The sequence below is a fragment of the Empidonax traillii genome, unplaced genomic scaffold (genome assembly GCF_003031625.1).
Source record: "Empidonax traillii isolate 1590-97213 ecotype Southwest subspecies unplaced genomic scaffold, ASM303162v1 scaffold962:size224488, whole genome shotgun sequence".
In the NCBI taxonomy this organism is placed as follows: Eukaryota; Metazoa; Chordata; class Aves; order Passeriformes; family Tyrannidae; genus Empidonax; species Empidonax traillii.
The window spans coordinates 124,794-140,978 of NW_020956155.1; the positions used below are offsets into that span (position 1 = coordinate 124,794).

Sequence of the window (16,185 nt, forward strand, 5' to 3'; positions counted from 1 at the left end):
CTGGAGCCAGGCTGGGAGAGCTGGGGGGGTTCCCCTGGAGAAGAGAAGGCTCCAGGGAGAGCTGAGAGCCCCTGGCAGGGCCTAAAGGGGCTCCAGGAGAGCTGGAGAGGGACTGGGGACAAGGCATGGAGGGACAGCACACAGGGAATGGCTTCCCACTGCCAGAGGGCAGGGATAGATGGGATATTGAGAACAAATCCTTCCCTGTGAAGGTGGTAAAGCCCTGGCACAGGTTGCCCCATCCCTGGCAGTGTCCAGGTTGGATGGGGCTTGGAGCAACCTGGGACGGTGGAAAGTGTTCCTGCCCATGGCAGGGGGTGGAACAAGATGGTCTTTAAGGTTCCTTCCAACCAAAACCATTCTGTGATTCTGTAACACAGTGAAGCAGGGAAGAAGCAAAAGCCTGGATTAGAAGTGTTGCTCCAGGTTTCTCCAAGCTCCATCCAACCTGGACATGAACATTTCCAAGGATCCAGGGGCAGCCACAGCGTCTCTGGGCAACCTGTGCCAGCCAGTGCCTCACCACCATCAAAACCAAGAATTTCTTCCCAATATCCCATCTAACCCTGCCCTCTGCCAGTGGAAAGCCATTCTCCCTTGTCCTGTCCCTCCAGGCCCTTGCCCAAAGTCCCTCTCCAGCTCTCCAGGAGCCCCTTTAGGCACTGGAAGGTGCTGGAATGTCTCCCTGGGCCCAGAGCATCTCAGACCCCTGTATGGCATCCCTGCACTGTGCCGTTGATCCTGTTGGTGTCCCAGCCTGGGCACAAGCTTCCTGTATTCCTATACCAGAGCAGCAGGTATCAGGAATGGTGAGAACTCCATCCACCCCTCCAGCCACACCCCCAAAATCCAGCCTAAAGATCAGAGACACCCTACAACCCTGAGTAGGACCAAGTCTGCTTAATGCTGGCATTGCCTGAAACATTCCTCTTAAAGCAGAATCCCGTTTCCCTGCCTGGAGGGGGTGGAATGAGGCCGATCCTCAGGAACGCTGGTTACATGCAGCTCTCTCCTGACCCTCATGTTTATCCCCAGGGTTGGTGCTGCATGGAGCGACCCCAGAAGGAGCTGCAGAGCCCCTCAAAGGTGTCTGGCAGTGCCAGAGATATCAAGTAAGGCAAACTGAACATGAGACGCCTGGTGAAGATTCCTGCACAAGTCCTTGGGCATGTTTTCAAGCCAAGAGAAGCAGAGCCAAGAAAACCAGCTCTGCTGTTACAGGATACCTGCAAATTCTCTCCTGGCTGTGCTGCCCAAAGGCACCCAGGGGGTCACCCTTTGGATCACCAGTGCATGTTTCCCTGGGGCCTCCTGGGACCAAACAAGGAAGACGTGGAGAATCATCACGAGGACTTTTCTGACTCAAGGGATTGCCCTGGAGAGAGACCCTCTCCGTGGGTGTGAAAAAGAAGATGGTTGGGAAATTGGATCGAACAGATCCAAACCCAACAGTATCCGGTACCAAGGCCTCTTCCAGCAGAACCTTCCAGGAAGAGATTTAACCACACCCCTCCTGTCCCCCCGCTGCTCTTCAGGCTTCAAAACACATTGGCCAGAATGCTGTTGCCAGAGGAATCGTCCCAGCTGCTATTTCTGGAGCCGAGCGTACACCAGGAATGCCACGGCAGAGATGACGGCGATGCCCACGGCAGGGAGGATGTATGGCAGGGACGGGCCGTTGCTGTCCCCTGCAGGGACCTTGGCCTGAGGAGAGCTGGTGGCAGCGCCACGGCCACCGCTGGAGTCGAAATCCGGAGAGCTTCTGAGGGGACCGACTCCGTCATCGCCAGCTCCGAGCTGGATGCTGGGGTAGTGATCCACACAGACCTCATGGATGCCCACGGAGGTGCTGTCCCGGCTCGGAGTGGAACGGGAGTCTCTGCTCGCTCCATCTGCCTCCTGTCCCCCAGGGTCTGCACGAGGTGCGGGAGCCAAGGAGCCTCTGGAGAATGCTCCTGTCGAGCTATCGCTGCTCACCAGGATTGGGTCGCTGCTGAGGCCGAGGCTGTCGGAGGCTGCAGAATTGGGGCTGCTGGGCCCGTGAGAGCCCGGGCATCTGCCGGGCACCTCTGTGTCCCCCGGAGCCACGGAGACGAGGATGCCCGGCTTGCTGAGCTCCACACCCTCCTCTGCATCGCCGCAGGATGCCCAGGCGCTCGTGCCAGAGCTCACCCGGGAGGCCGATCTCCCAGCCGTGCCTTCGGAGCTTCCCACCACAGCTGTGCCAAGGAGAGGCTCTGCCGAGGCTGGGAACACCTTTGGGAGACAAGGAGAGGGGGTGGGTGCTGTGGGAATCTCCCATTGGCCTGGTCTAGGGCACACACATCACAGGACAAACCCAGCTCAGCACTCAGCCCCTACATCTCTTGCCACCAACAGGGAGGCTGGGTCACAGGTAACTCCCAGGGCTGGGAGTACGAGCAGAGCAGGGAGGTGCTGGGGTGCCAGGGAACCTTTGGATTCAGGGGAGGTTTTGGAAGGAAAGAAGGGAGCCAAGCAGTGAGGAGAGGAAAGCAGCACCTGGAAGGCAGGAGCCTGACTGGCCAGTCAAGGAGGGGAAATAAGGAGTCAAAGCCCAACAGAACTTGGCTTCCCTCTCTTGTGCTGCAAAATGCAGCGTCTGGATGGGAACATGAACGCAACGGGAGGAAAACATCACAGAATAAACTCACCACCAGCTCAAAATGTGACACTGCGGTAGAACATCTCCCAGCCAGGGGGAGTTCACAAGGACCTGGATGAAATGAAAGTGGCAAGAGGGAAGGTCACCTACTTTCTCCGTCGGCATGGAGTAGGTGCTGCCAGCTCTGCTCCCAACAGGTGGTTTCTTCTCTGGCACAGATTTCACAGAGGTGTCATGGGATGGGGAAGTGCCTCTGGGTACAGGGGCAGCAGCCAGGGGGGTTGTTCCTGTGGAAGTGTCTGTCAGGGAGAAAACAGCACACTGTGTTAACCAGGAGGCCTAAAAGGCGAGCTTTGCTGTTCTTCAAGGACGCTGTGACAGGACAGCCCCCAAGCCGAGGGGGTCACACAGGGAGCAGGACACAGTGCTCTGGACCTGCCATGGCATCCGAGCTCTCCTGGTAGCTGCAGGTAACTCCCCCACGGTGGGCTGCAGGGTTGGGGAGTGTCGAGGGAGATGGAGGCTTTCAAGGCTCCTGTAGGATCTGAGCTCCATGTCCTCCCCCAGCCAGGAGGTGCTGATCCCACATGGTAGAGGGGAACAGGCTGGGAGGGATGGATGTCCCTCTCCCCTGAGACCCTGGAGGGGAGGGCAGAGCTTCATTCTATTCCATGAAGCCCATGCAGGCAAGGGATGCAGGAGATGCTAACATTCCCCCAGACACAGAACACAAACATCTCTGCAAACCAAGGCGGGGGAAGAAGTTTCGCACCCCAAAGCTGCCCCACTGACAGCAAAAATTAAAATGCAGTTGGGTGAGATGACCATTGTAGGTTCATTCCAAATCAAATAGTCTGTTCTGTTCTATTCTGTTCCAACCCTTAACCCAGCACTCCCAAGGCCAACACTAACCCATGTCCCCAAGTGCCATATCTACATGTCTTCTAAATCACTCCAGGGATTGGGACTCCACCCTGGGCAGCTGTGTCAGGGCAGAACAGCCTTTTTCATGAAGAATTTTTCCCAACATCCAAGCTAGAAATCCCCTGGCACAGCTTGAGGCCTTTTCTTCTTGTCCTGTCCCTTCTTCTCTAGGACCAGAGCCCAACCCCTTCCCCGGCTCCCCCCTCCTGTCAGGGAGTTGCAGAGCCAGAAGGTCCCCCCTGAGCCTCTTTTTATTGAGGCTGAGCCCCCCCAGCTCCCTCAGCTGCTCCTGCTGCTCCAGACCCTTCCCCAGCTCTGTTCCTTTCTCTGGACACACTCTAGCATTCCAATTTCTTCCCTGCAGTGACAGGTTTCCTGCAGCACCTCCTGCTCCCCAGTGGCTACGTGGCTCTGCCAGGAAGCAAACCCACCTCCACGCCCTCCATCCTCCTGCAGCATCTGGACCCGCTTCTTCTCTGCATCAAACTGCTCCTGTATGAGGAGGGGGCTGCGCACATCCACGAAGCTGCTCGGGGGCTCAGAGCTCGGCACAGGCTGCTTTTTTGGCAGTGAGTTTGGGGGCTGCTGCCCCGCACCACGAGCGGCCCCCTCCAGCCTCGGGGGAAATTCCGTGGACTCGTCCGAGTGCTCTTCGGGCTCGTTGCGGGGCCGCTCGGGGCTGTGAGTGGCACTGGGCTCCCTGGCTGGAAGAGCCCTGCCCAGCGCCAGGCCCGGCGCCCCGTGGTGCAGGTGGTTGGCATTCCCAAAACACCCGTTGTCCACACACACCGGCCGGCGGCTCAGCCAGTCCCGGCCCTGCTCCGGGGGCACGGCCGATGGCACGGACACGCTGGCCACCACGGGGGTCCCCACTGACCCCTGCGTGGTATCACCGGGGTGGGAGAGGGGTCCCTCTCCGCTCACTCCGTCACGGACTGTGCTCCTAGGTAGAATTGGCTGGACACTCTCTTGCTCCGGGAGTTTTTTGGGGAGCTGGAAGAGAAACGAGCTGTGTTAAATCACTGGAGTGAGGGGATTTAGGATCACCAGGGTGCCCCAAACCCTGAGCAGTGGCCCCAGCAAGGCTGCTGATGGGGTATCTCCTTGACACCCACCACAGCTCACACAAGGGTCAGGGGCTGTGCAGAGGAGCCTGGACTAACAGAGTGGAGCCTGCGCACCCCTGCGGAGAAGAGGCGGGAGGGGGAGCCTGGAGGGGAGCCTGGACTAATTAAGCAGACCCTGCACTCCCCCCACAAAGGAAAGGCAGGAGGGGGAGCAGTTACAAGGCCATGTATAACCTGTAAGTTACCAGATCCAGCAGAGATCAGCAGTGAGAGTCTGCTGGGTTGGCCCTGAACCAGCCTGGCCCTACCACGGGCTCCCCACACCCCACCAAAAGGTCCAAAAGGGACCTTTGTGTCCCCATCCAACATGTGCCCTTCTCACCGATTCCTGCACCGGGATTCTGGCCTCCACATGGGTGCTCATGGTGGTGGCATCGCTGGGTGGGATGGGTGGATGGTCACCAACAGGCAGGTCCCGGCGAGGCTGCTCAGCCAGCGGGGCTCCTGGAGCAGAATTCGGCTGCAGGGCCGGTGTCGGGGCATTGACGGAGGAGTTGGTGGGACGGGCATTGCTGGGAAGGGAGGAGGCAGGGGCAGGAGCTGAGGGACCTGGAGGAGTCAAGCAGATCATGAGCAGGAACACTGCTGGAAAAGCTGAGGAAGCAGAGGATGAGCATGGGGCTGAGGCAGCCCGGCATGTGCCCACAGTGGCCAAGCCCACAGCACCCCTTCACTCATCTCTCCACCTCCCCTCCAGATGAGAACCCCAGCCCACCACCAACCCAGGCACCTTCAAAGAAGGACCCCATCACCCTCAGACATGCTGAGGGATGGTCAGACACCCCCAGCCCCTTGGACACTAAGGCAGGGACAGAGACCAGCTGCTCGGTGACATGTTTCGGGTCCCCACCTCCACCACCAACCCAGGCACCTTCAAAGAAGGACCCCATCACCCTCAGACATGCTGAGGGATGGTCAGACACCCCCAGCCCCTTGGACACTAAGGCAGGGACAGAGACCAGCTGCTCGGTGACATGTTTCGGGTCCCCACCTCCACCAGCTTCCAGAGACAGCACCCAGGGAGGACGAGGCTACGTACGGGGTTTCCAGGTGTCATACACCTCCTGCACCTCATCAGCCAGGTGTCCTGCGTTGTTGTGGCGCAAGGCTTGGATGAGATCCGGCACCCAGTCCTTCCGGCACCTCAGGCGCTGATAAAACTTAAAGACGGTGGCCTGGCTGCCCCGCATCTCCTCCCGGGCGTGGAGTTCATCCTGGGAAAAGCACACAGGGCATCTAAGAGAAGGTCTGGCTTTAGGGGTAAGGCATCTGTACGTTCATACTGAGGAAGGAGCACGGCAGGGCTCGGGAAAGGAGGAAATTACTCGGTCAGAATCGACGAGGCAGGTCAGGGAATCAGCCAGCGACCCCACATGGATAGTCCCGAAATGCCTGAGGTTCCTCATAATGTGGCTGTACACTTTTTCTTCGGCCAAACCCATCCTGGCTCAGCACCTACAGAGAGACAGAGACTTTATGGTGAGCAGAGGCTGCCGGTGACGCTCGGGTTGTCTCCGGGAGCTCGGGCTGTTCCTTAGGCACCCGTATCCCTGGCACGGGCACTCAGCCTCCCGAGAGGGGAAATCCCGTGTGGAAAACACCCACAGAGACAACGCTCGGGTTAAAGTTCAGTTCTCGGCTTCACTTCCACAAACCGCGCTCCCTTCTGCCATCGCCCAGCCCCTGTTTATTATTCCCACTCCGTTTGTCTGGGTCCAACCCGCCGGGCTGGGGGCTGGCCTGGCGACAGGGTCACGACAGGCGACAGGATCACGACAGGCGACAGGGCCACCACAGGCGATAGGGGCCACGTCTGGGATCCCGCACAGGCGATGAAAAAGCCAAAGGGGAAGGCGAAGGAGACTCTTTCCACAGGAAATAGCGGCCCGCTCACGGCGGGGCCAACCCCCCCCCCCGCCCTCAGCGCGACCTTCACTCCCCCCGAGGAAGCTCCAGGAGCGTCCCCGCTCACAAACCCCCCTGGCACAGCCACCGGGGGTCTCTGCGGGGGCTGTGGCGGCCGCGGGGGTCGGATCGGCCCCGGCTCCCCCCGCTCCCCTCACGGCCCCTCAGGGCCCCCCCCTCACCTGCGCCGCCGCCGCCGCCGCTACCGCCCGGCTCCGCTCCGGCCCCGCCCACCGCGCGTCGCGGCCGCCGCTGATTGGTCCGAGTGCACGCCCGTCACGGTGATTGACAGGCTGTGATTGACAGCGGGGTGTGCCCAGTTCCGGCCCCCTCAGGGCGGGAGGGACGGGGAGATCCTGGAGGGAGACGGGATTGAGGGAATGGAGCGAATGTCCTGGGAGGAGAGGCTGAGGGAGCTGGGAATGGTTAGTGACGGGAGGGGAAGGGAAAGAGGAAGGGGGAAGGGGAAGGGGAAGGGGAAGGGGAAGGGGAAGGGGAAGGGGAAGGGAAAGGGGAAGGGGAAGGGAGGTAAGGTTTGGGAAGGGAAAGTTTGGGAAGGGAAGGTTTGGGAAGGGGAGGGGAGGGGAAAGGGAGAAGGGGAAAGGGAGAAGGAAAGGAAGGGGAAGGGAAAAGGAAGGGGAAGGGAAAAGGGAAAGAGAAAGCAAGAGGACGAGACAAGACCAAGGGGATCTCATCAATCCATAGAAATATCTCCAAGGGGTGTCAGAGGATGGTGCCGGACTCTTTTTGGTGGTGCCCAGCGACAGGACGAGGAGCAGTGGCCATTAACGAAATCCCTACAAGTTTCACCTCAACACAAGGAAAAACTTTTTTACGTTGAGGATGGCAGAACACTGGAACAGATTGTCTAGAGAAGGTGTGGAGTCTCCTCGCTGGAGATATTCCAGAACCATCTGGACACAATCCTGTGCTGTGTGCTCTGGGATGACCCTGCCCGAGCAGGGAGGTGGGGCCAGATGACCCACTGCGGGCCCTCCCAGCGTGACCCATCCTGGGATTCTGTAAATACTTCCATCCTTTTTGAGCCTCGAAGATGAACAATCTGCAGATCAAATATCTCCAATATCTGTGATGACTGAACGCCAACTCACTATTTTCACAATATTTTTCATATCATGTCCAGAATTTAGGGAATTCTGCAAAGGCTACGTACCAATACCATTTAGATTTTAAATAATAAACTGTGCAACACAGACAAAGAAATTCTTCCCTGCGAGGGTGGAGAGACACTGGCACAGGTTGCCCAGAGAAGCTGTGGCTGCCCCATCCCTGGAAGTGTTCAGGGCCAGATTGGATGGGGCTTGGAGCAACCTGGGCTAGTGGAAGGTGGTGCTGTCCATGGATGATCTTTAAGGTTCTTTCCATCCGTTCTTCCTAAATAAGAAGAGACTTCATGACAATCAAAACTCAGCTCATGACAAACAAAACCCACTCAGTTGCACCCAGTAAATTTTTGTGCTTAGAATAACAGAATTTTTAGGGGTTGGAAGGTACCTTAAAGACCATCTAGTTCCATCCCTTGTCATGGACAGGAACGCCTTCCATCAGAGTAAGTTATCCTAAGGCCTTATCCAACCTGGATTTGAACACTTCCAGGGTTGGAGCATCCACAGCCTCTCTGGGCAGCCTGTTCCAGTGTCACACCAGAATAAAATACTTTTTCCTAATATCCAACCTAAATTCATCCTCCTTTAAACTGTGCCCATTACTTCTTGTCCTACCACTATAATTCCTAACAAAGAGTCCCATATTATATTATATTATATTATATTATATTATATTATATTATATTATATTATATTATATTATATTATATTATATTATATTATATTATATTATATTATATTATATTAATATTGTATATTATCTGTTCATATTGTATTTGGCAATTACTATAATAATTACTATTATTATAATAATATTAATAATATAAAATAAACAGAGCAATATCAATAATCATATAAAATTGTATATATTATATATTATTAGAATTAATATTTTATGTATAATAATATATATAATATGTTTCATATGAATACTGTGTATTATTTGTTAATATTGTATCTTGTAATTATTATAATTGCTATTATCAAAGCAATATGAATAATATAATTAAATAATGCAATATCAGTGATACAAAAATATAAAATAAGATATTCTTATGAATAGTTTTTATTATGTACAACATTATATATATTATTATATGTTCTAAATGAATACTGTATATTATCTGTTGATATTGTATTTGGTAATGACTATTATAATTACTATTATAATAATATAAATAATATAATAAAATAATAGAATAATATAGGATAATAAATTTATTAATAGAATTCATATTTTACAATATATATAATATATATGATATATGAATATTGCATATGATCTGTTAATATTGTATATTGCAATTACTATTATGAGTACTGTTATTATAACAACATAAATAATAAAGTAATGCTAACTTATTAATATACCACTATAATATTTTATATTATGTACAATACTAGGTATTATGTTTTAATATTGTATATGATGTAATAATATTGTGTAGTGTAATTATTATTATTATTATACAACTAATATAATAATGCAAATAATATAATAATATAAATAGCATCTTGCAAACAATATAATAAAATACATGACATAATGCTATGAATAATATCACAAAAATATAATACAAATTTAATAGAAATTTGTGATTCTGGGATTTTGGGAAGCGGGACCCGCGGGTTGGGGGGGTCGGGGGGGGGGGGCGCAGAGCCGCCTCCGCGCCGCCAGGGGGCAGCACCGCCCCGCCGCGGGCTCGGCGTGACCACGCCCACCGGCCCCTCCCCCTCGGCCACACCCACCGGCCCCTCCCCATGCGGGCCCCGCCCCCGGGCACGCCCCCTGCGCGAGCCGCGCGATGGCGGCGGCAGCGGGCGGGCGGCGGCGGCGGCGCCGCTGAGCGCCGGGAGAGCCCTGAGGGGCGCCGGGGGCGTCCCGCTCCCCTTGCCCTCCCTCGCACCCCGCTGCCCCCAGCGTCCCCCCGCGCCCGCCCGCGCCGCGCCCTCCATGGTCACGGGCGGCCCCCGCGGCCTCGCAGCGCAGCCGTTCGGGCGGGAGCCGGCGCGGGAGCAGCGGCCGCAGGTGAGCGGGGGGGGGGGGGGCGCGGGGGGGGGGGGGGGGGGGGGCGGGGGGGGGGGGGGGGGGGGGGGGGGCGGGGGGGCGGGGGGGGGAGCGCAGGTGAGCGGGGGGGGAGCGCAGGTGACCCCCCCCTACACACACACACACACACACACACACCGGGGCGGGCACAGCGATGTGGGGGTGATGGAAGGGGCGCGGGGCGCGACCCACGCGTGGCCGCGGCGGCGGATCGCCCCACCACCCACCCAGCGCGGGGTTTGATGTTGGAATGTCTGAGTGCATGTTCGTGCGCGTGTTCGTGCGCGTTCGTTAATAATAACGGTGGGGTTCAGGAGTGATCGCGGAGCGGGGAGTGTGAACTCGGTGCGTTGGAGCGAGTCCAGAGGAGGCCACCAAGTTGATCAGAGCAGGAGGGAGCACCTCTGCTGTGGGGAGAGGCTGGGAGAATGGGAATGGTCCAGCCTGCAGAAGGCTTTGGGGTGATCTAATTGTGGCCTTCCAGCACTTGAAAGGAGCGAAGGGGAAAGATGGAGAGAGACTACAAGGGCCTGGAAGTGACAGGACGAGGGGGAATGGCTTCGAACTGGAAGGGAGTAGTTTTAGGTTGGGTATTGGGAAGAAATTCTTCCCTGTGATGGGGAGGAGGCACTGGCACGGGTTGCCCAGAGAAGCTGCGGCTGCCCCATCCCTGGAGGTGTATAGGGCCAGGTTGGACGGGCCTTGGAGCAGCCTGGGATAGTGGCAGGGGGTGGAATGAGATGCTCTTTAAGGTCTCTTCCAACCTAAACCATTCCATGATTCCATGAACTTCCAGCCACAGTTCTGCAGCGACCCACGGCCCCTTCCCCTGCTGCACCCATAGGGAGGAACACAGGTCCAAGCTAGGGACCCCCCTGTGACACCCAGGAAACAGAGCTGCAGGCCAGGACCACCACTGCCACCATCTCCTCCCTCCACCCGCCCACCTCCCTGCCGCGGGATTACCCGGATCCGTGGACACCCCCACGCAGGACACTGGGCCGTCCAGTCAGTGTGGAACCCACCTGACCCACGCTCTGGCCACACCCTTCAGCAGCTCTGAGCTGAGCCCCCGACCAGAGGCTTGTTTTAGGAGGGATATTCCAGCCTGGGAGCTCGTGGCCTGGATCCCACCTGCACCATCCCTCCGGGAGATGCTCCAAGCTGGAGGGTTGGAGGGGTGCCCCCCTCGCCGTGGGGTCCGAGAGCTCTGTCCCCTCCCCGAGGGCTCTGTCCCCTCCCCGAGGGTTCCCTCCCCTCCCTGCCACTGCCTCCCTGCATCCCGACTGGGAATCCCAAACGGGAAGGTCCGGGCTGCCGCGCTCCAGGCCCTCCCACGCTCGGGTAGCCGCGTCCTCCCTCCTCGGCCGGCGCTTGCTTATTCCCGGTCTTGGATGTCATCGAGGGTGGAAAATGTGACAGGAAGGAAGGGAGGCTTTTTTTCCCTCCTGCTAAATATGGACTGACATTAAAAATCCAAATACTGTCGTGAAAGGAATCCCAACCTCTGTTTGCTGGAGGAGGGAAGGAAAACGATGTTTTCTGGCTTTTCGGCCGTGAGGTTCCAGCTGGGAAGTTTCGCAAGGAGCGGCGGAGTCCTTGCCGGGAGCCTCAGGAATTTACTGAGCTTGTTCACAGGACGCTCTGCAGCGTCTTATGCTAAAAAAAAAATTAGTCATCCCTTCTCTGCCTGGCCCTGGCTGGGGGGAGCCTGCCGTGAGCACGCAGGATGCTTGGAAATATTTAGGGATTTGTCCTCCTATACAGGGAGTTCTAGAAACAGGAAATAAAACTGCGGCCCAAACAGGAGTTTTTCATCTTCATTTTAATTCCTGTTGCTGCAGCAGCCTGTGGCAGGGAAGGGGAGGATGTGCACGGGGTGGCTGCAGCCGGATTTGCAGGGAGGGTTTGTCTCTCTGTCAGGCATCAGATGCAAACTCATGCTGGAAAACAGGCTTGATGTGGGGCTCAGGGATGAGGAATGGGACCACAGGGGTGGATACAGCACTGCCAGCTCCCCCAGTGGCTTCAGCTGGGGCCAAGGTGAAGAGCCAGGATGCTTTTGGGGAGCAGGGACTGCAGCTTCCCAAGGACCTGGGGGTGCTGGAAGAGAGAGAGACTTGGTGTCTGTGCTGGGCAGAAGGTGGGCTCTGCCACCTTCCTGCTCCATGTGTTCCTCTGCATCGCTGTGGGAAAGATTTCTTGGGGGGGGGGTGTCTGTGGGAAGGTCCAGGGTTTTTGCCTGATGTTTATAAAAACAATTGGTTGAAGCAGCTGGTTGGTTAAAGTTGGTGGAAGGCGGTGGAGTCCCCATCCCTGGAGGTGTTGAAGGAACGACTGGACGTGGCACTCAGTGCTCTGCTCGTGTTGACAAGGTGGGGATCGGTCACAGCTCGGACTTGGTGATCTTGGAGGTCTTTTCCAACCTAATGGATTCTGTGACAGCAGTGTGGGGATCCTGGGTGGTGCTGGAATGGGTGTTTCCCTTTCTCAGGGCACTGCTGTCCTGGCGCCGGTGCCGCTGTGTTGTTCCCAAGCTAAGGAGGCACAGCTCTGCCTTTCTGAAATGCCACTCTCAAATAACTGGATCTCTGTGCTGCTCCATGACACTGGTCCATGTCCAGCACCAGCATCCCTGTGGAAGAGTAGTTTGAATTCCATCTCTCCCCATCTCCTCCTGCTGCTGACCTACATCTGCTCTGCTCCGACCCTCTGTGTTTGCAGCGGGATGGTGGATCCTGATTAAGGGTTGGACTCAGTGACCTCAGAGTTCTTTTCCAGCCTGGTTCTGTGGTTCTGATCCAGTGTGGAGGGTGCGGGTTGTGCCACCTGTGCCGTGCTCGGTGGCAGCGTCGTGGTCTGTGTGATGCCTCAGAACGCTGGGGAGGGCGAGGTGTTATATTTTGCTGGGATATTTTGCACCGAACAGTCTGCCCATACGCTTCCAAAGGGTCAGGAGCGGCACCAGCTGCCGCCTGGTGCTTCCCTCTCGCTGTGACACGGACGGGAGGTCGCTCGGCCCTCGCAGCCGCTTTCTGGGCTCGTTCACAAATCGCATTTTGCCCTGGAAATAAAACAAATCCCTGGGCTTTCCTGTCGCAGTGGAAGTCATTTAAACATGACCAGGTCCGTAAGCATCTCCAAAGCCTGCGGACAGGAAGAGACACTCGAGTGGAGAGGTAGGAAATGTCCGCATTTATAGCAGTGGCTGATTCATCTCCTGCTCTTAACTCCTTCCCTTCTGCCCTCGGTGGGATCCAGCTGCTTTTCTTCGAGGCTCAGAGGCTGAGGAGACTCTGGCTGGCTCACGGGACTCTGCTGGGTTTTTGCACATCGTGTTTACGCGGCTTGGGGTGGAAAAGGAGTGGTGTGTGGTTATCCGAGTCGGATAACCGGAACGTCGGCAGTCACATTAGAAGGGATTAATATTTAATATATAGGGTATGAACCTTGGTGCTTAATCATTATCTGAAGGGCTTAGGGAGAGATTTAGCGATAAGCAAGTGATTCCCGAACTGTCCAGAGTGATTTCTTGCGTATTCCTCTGGAGCAGCTGGTCCTGGATATCCCCAGAGGCTGGTCTGATCCTGTTCTTCCTGATGTCTCCTGCTTTTGTAAGTGGGCAGAGCGGCTTTCATCACGAGTGCTTGCTTCTCATTAAACTCACAAATACTCTGGAAACCCTTTTTCTCTGATGCAGCTCACGTGCCTGGACTGTGAGGACCTGTCAGTGCTTGAAACTTCTGTGTGTAGCCAGAGCCCGTGGGAAACGTGTCGTGGGATCCGTGGATGTTGTCGCTGTCACACACGTCTGCCCAGCCACTGCTCCAGAGGCAGCTCGTTTGTACTTTTCTCTGGCCAGCCTCTTTAGGAGACCTTAAATGTCATCTCCAGGCCCCAGTATTGTCCCTGAACCCCCCGTGGTGGCTTTCCATGGCTGCTCCATGTTGTCCCTTGTGGGGTTTTTTTCAGCAGAAGGTGTTTTTGTTGGACAGCAGGGTGGGGGCTGCCCCTCTGGGACGGGGGTTGCTGTGTTTGAGCAGGGAAGGGGTGATGGGGGGAGACTGCTGTGTCCAGGTCTGGAGTCCTGAGCACAGTAAAGACATGGACCTGTTGGAGCAAGTCCAGAGGAGGCCCCGCAGGGGCTGCCAGGGCTGGAGCCCCTCTGCTCTGGAGCCAGGCTGGGAGAGCTGGGGGGGTTCCCCTGGAGAAGAGAAGGCTCCAGGGAGACCTCTGAGCACTTTCCAGTATTTAAAGGGAGCTTTTAAAAAAGAGGGAGAACAACTTTTTATGGGGACTAACTGTGATAGGACAAGGGGAACGATTTTAAACTAAAAAAGGGTAGATTTAGACTGGATTTAAAGAACAAATCCTTCCCTGTGAGGGTGGGGAGGTCCTGGCACAGGTTGGGCAGAGAAGCTGTGGCTGCCCCTGGATCCCTGGAAGTGTCCAAAGCTGGGTTGGACAGGGCTTGGAGCAACCTGGGCTGGTGGAAGGTGTCCCTGCCCATGGCAGGGGATGGAACAAGATGGTCTTTCAGGTCCCTTCCAACCGAAGCCATCCTGTGATTCTGTGCCAGGGCACGCAAATAATCCCTCTCCCTTCCCTCCCTACCCCAAGTGAAAACTCACCTGTCTGAAAACACCAGCCATGTCATCAAACAAACTGTACTGTGGTTGCTGTTATGGTACTGCTTCTGTTTTGTGGGCTGCAGTTTTGATGGTGGAAGACAAAACAATTAAGTATGAGCTGGGTTTTGGCATATTGGCCACGTAGAAGATCTACTGTAAGAGGCATGGAGGTTGAAAACCTTTTGAAAAATGGGTCTGCCTTTTTCCCAGAGCACCTGTGGAAGAATCAAAGAATCACAGAATGGACCTTAAAGCTCTTCTCGTTCCAACCCCCTGCCGTGGTCAGGGGCACCTTCCACTATCCCAGGTTGCTCCAAGCCCTGTCCAACCTGGCCTTGAGAGTGCTCCTTTTATTCCATCTGCAAACACATCACTCGCTCAGGCAGCAGCGACTCTTTATTCCAGAATAATTTGTTGTCCTAATTCCTTCCTGTTGAAGCAGCTCCATTTTGCATGGAATAATTAGTACTAATTTGGATCTGGGATGGAAAACAAGAGTTCTCTGACTTCAGAGGAGCAGACAAGAGCATAACCTCTGCCTTTCCCGCGTGAGTCAGGTCGTGCCGTGCCACCCCTCCTCGGAAGGAAAATTAAAACCTGTCTGCGAGACAGAACATTCCAGGTTGGTTAGGAGGGAGCAGGAGGTGGAGGTGTCACGGATTTTAAGCCTTCTGCCTTTGCAGGGAGTCAAGGACGTGTGTGGTGAGGAGGAATGGGCCACCACCTCCTTCCCTCTTGGCTGACACTGAGGAACAAATAAACAAAAATGTTCCCACCGCGCCGATGTGAAAAAGCTGCCTCTGAGCCAGCCTGGCCTGGTGGTGGATTCCTGGCGCCCCAGCCAAGTACTTGAGACCTTTTTATTGCCATAACTGAGGATTTCCTCATCCTGCCCCACAGTCTGACTCGAGCCACAGCTATTTTTTGGTCCTTCCGGGAAGACATCCCTGCTCTGCCTTCCTCTCTCTAGGGAAGGGAGGCCAGCCAAATCCCCTCCCTCCCCCAAATCCCTGCCTGTTTGAAGAAGGGGAGGTGCAGGCATCCTCCCTGCCTTCCCAGCGTTTTCCTGGAGAGCATGAGGTGAATTCCACAGGGGGGATCACCCCTGCCTGTCTCTGGTAGGTTCAGTGTTTGCTAATGGGGTTGTGAGCACTGAGGCCATGAACATCTCTCCAGGCTGAGTCCTGGAGGTGTTGGAAATGGGAGATGTCTAGCCTGGAAATCCCAATCTGGCCAGAGATGGACTTCCCAGTGTCTGGATACCCAACCACCAGAAGCTTTGGCTGATGGATGCTACTTAAACAGAGAGTTTTAAGACCTTGGGGGTCCAAAATGCTGCTTGACACTCTCCAACTACATGGATAAAATTATGTTAGAGGCTGATTGCAGAGGTGCATACCTGGGTGGAAAACAGGGTTCAGCGTGTTCCAGCTTGTAGGTTTTGTGTATCCAAGTTAAGTAATAGGTGACAGGAAACCTTAATCCAGGTATGAGCAGTGAATCAATCAGGGCTGGATTGCTCTGGGGTTGAACCAGCCTCCCCCAAGGATGACTGTCCTCCCATATCACACCCGATGTTTTGAAACAGTCTCTGGGTTAGGATTGTTGTGATGTTCTAAACCCCAGGGGTTTGGCTGGCTCTGGGCTCCACCCCATCCGAGGTGACCTTGCTCCTGGGCTGCAGAGAGTAACTGCTGAGGGCAGGATGTCTCCCTGGGCCTGTGCTCAGATGCTGATCCCAGGGAGTTGGGGATCTGCCCTAGAAGGCAGCTTGTAGAGGGTCTCCCCAGGAATGGCACCC

The 16,185-nt window shown here is 55.1% G+C and overlaps 1 protein-coding gene and 1 long non-coding RNA gene across 4 annotated transcripts in view; one reads left to right on the forward strand and one right to left on the reverse strand.

Annotated features, from left to right (window-relative positions):
• Window positions 1-600: 600 nt before the first annotated feature.
• On the reverse strand, window positions 601-6,812 carry MAVS (mitochondrial antiviral signaling protein). Of its 2 annotated transcripts, none has more exons than XM_027903460.1 (7): window positions 6,762-6,812; window positions 6,000-6,129; window positions 5,714-5,888; window positions 4,997-5,223; window positions 3,979-4,540; window positions 2,774-2,922; window positions 601-2,256 (listed from the first exon to the last, which is right to left on the reverse strand). In XM_027903460.1, exons 2-7 carry the CDS (start codon window positions 6,114-6,116, stop codon window positions 1,588-1,590), a joined length of 1,899 nt encoding a protein of 632 aa, XP_027759261.1. In that variant the 5' UTR covers window positions 6,117-6,129; window positions 6,762-6,812; the 3' UTR covers window positions 601-1,587. The 2 variants fall into 2 exon arrangements, with proteins under 2 accessions (XP_027759261.1, XP_027759262.1); XM_027903461.1 differs by lacking the exon at window positions 6,762-6,812 and adding an exon at window positions 6,394-6,620.
• Window positions 6,813-9,530: 2,718 nt separating this feature from the next.
• Window positions 9,531-16,185, forward strand: part of LOC114067788 — a 60,160-nt gene continuing 53,505 nt past the window's right edge. Inside the window, exon 1 of one of the 2 annotated variants that reach the window (XR_003573472.1) lies at window positions 9,531-9,735. This is a non-coding gene — a long non-coding RNA (uncharacterized LOC114067788). The remainder of the gene's footprint in view (window positions 9,736-16,185) is intronic. The other variant, XR_003573471.1, reaches the window with a different exon arrangement.

Bases quoted from the DNA above. Each gene is read 5' to 3' on its own strand.
- MAVS (XM_027903460.1), bottom strand. From the start codon at position 6,116: ATGGGTTTGGCCGAAGAAAAAGTGTACAGCCACATTATGAGGAACCTC. The intron at 5,224-5,713 runs GTACGTAGCCTC...TGACTCCTCCAG, and splicing joins GTATGACACCTGGAAACCCC to GTCCCTCAGCTCCTGCCCCT. The intron at 2,257-2,773 runs GTAGGTGACCTT...TGTCTCCCAAAG, and splicing joins ACTCCATGCCGACGGAGAAA to GTGTTCCCAGCCTCGGCAGA.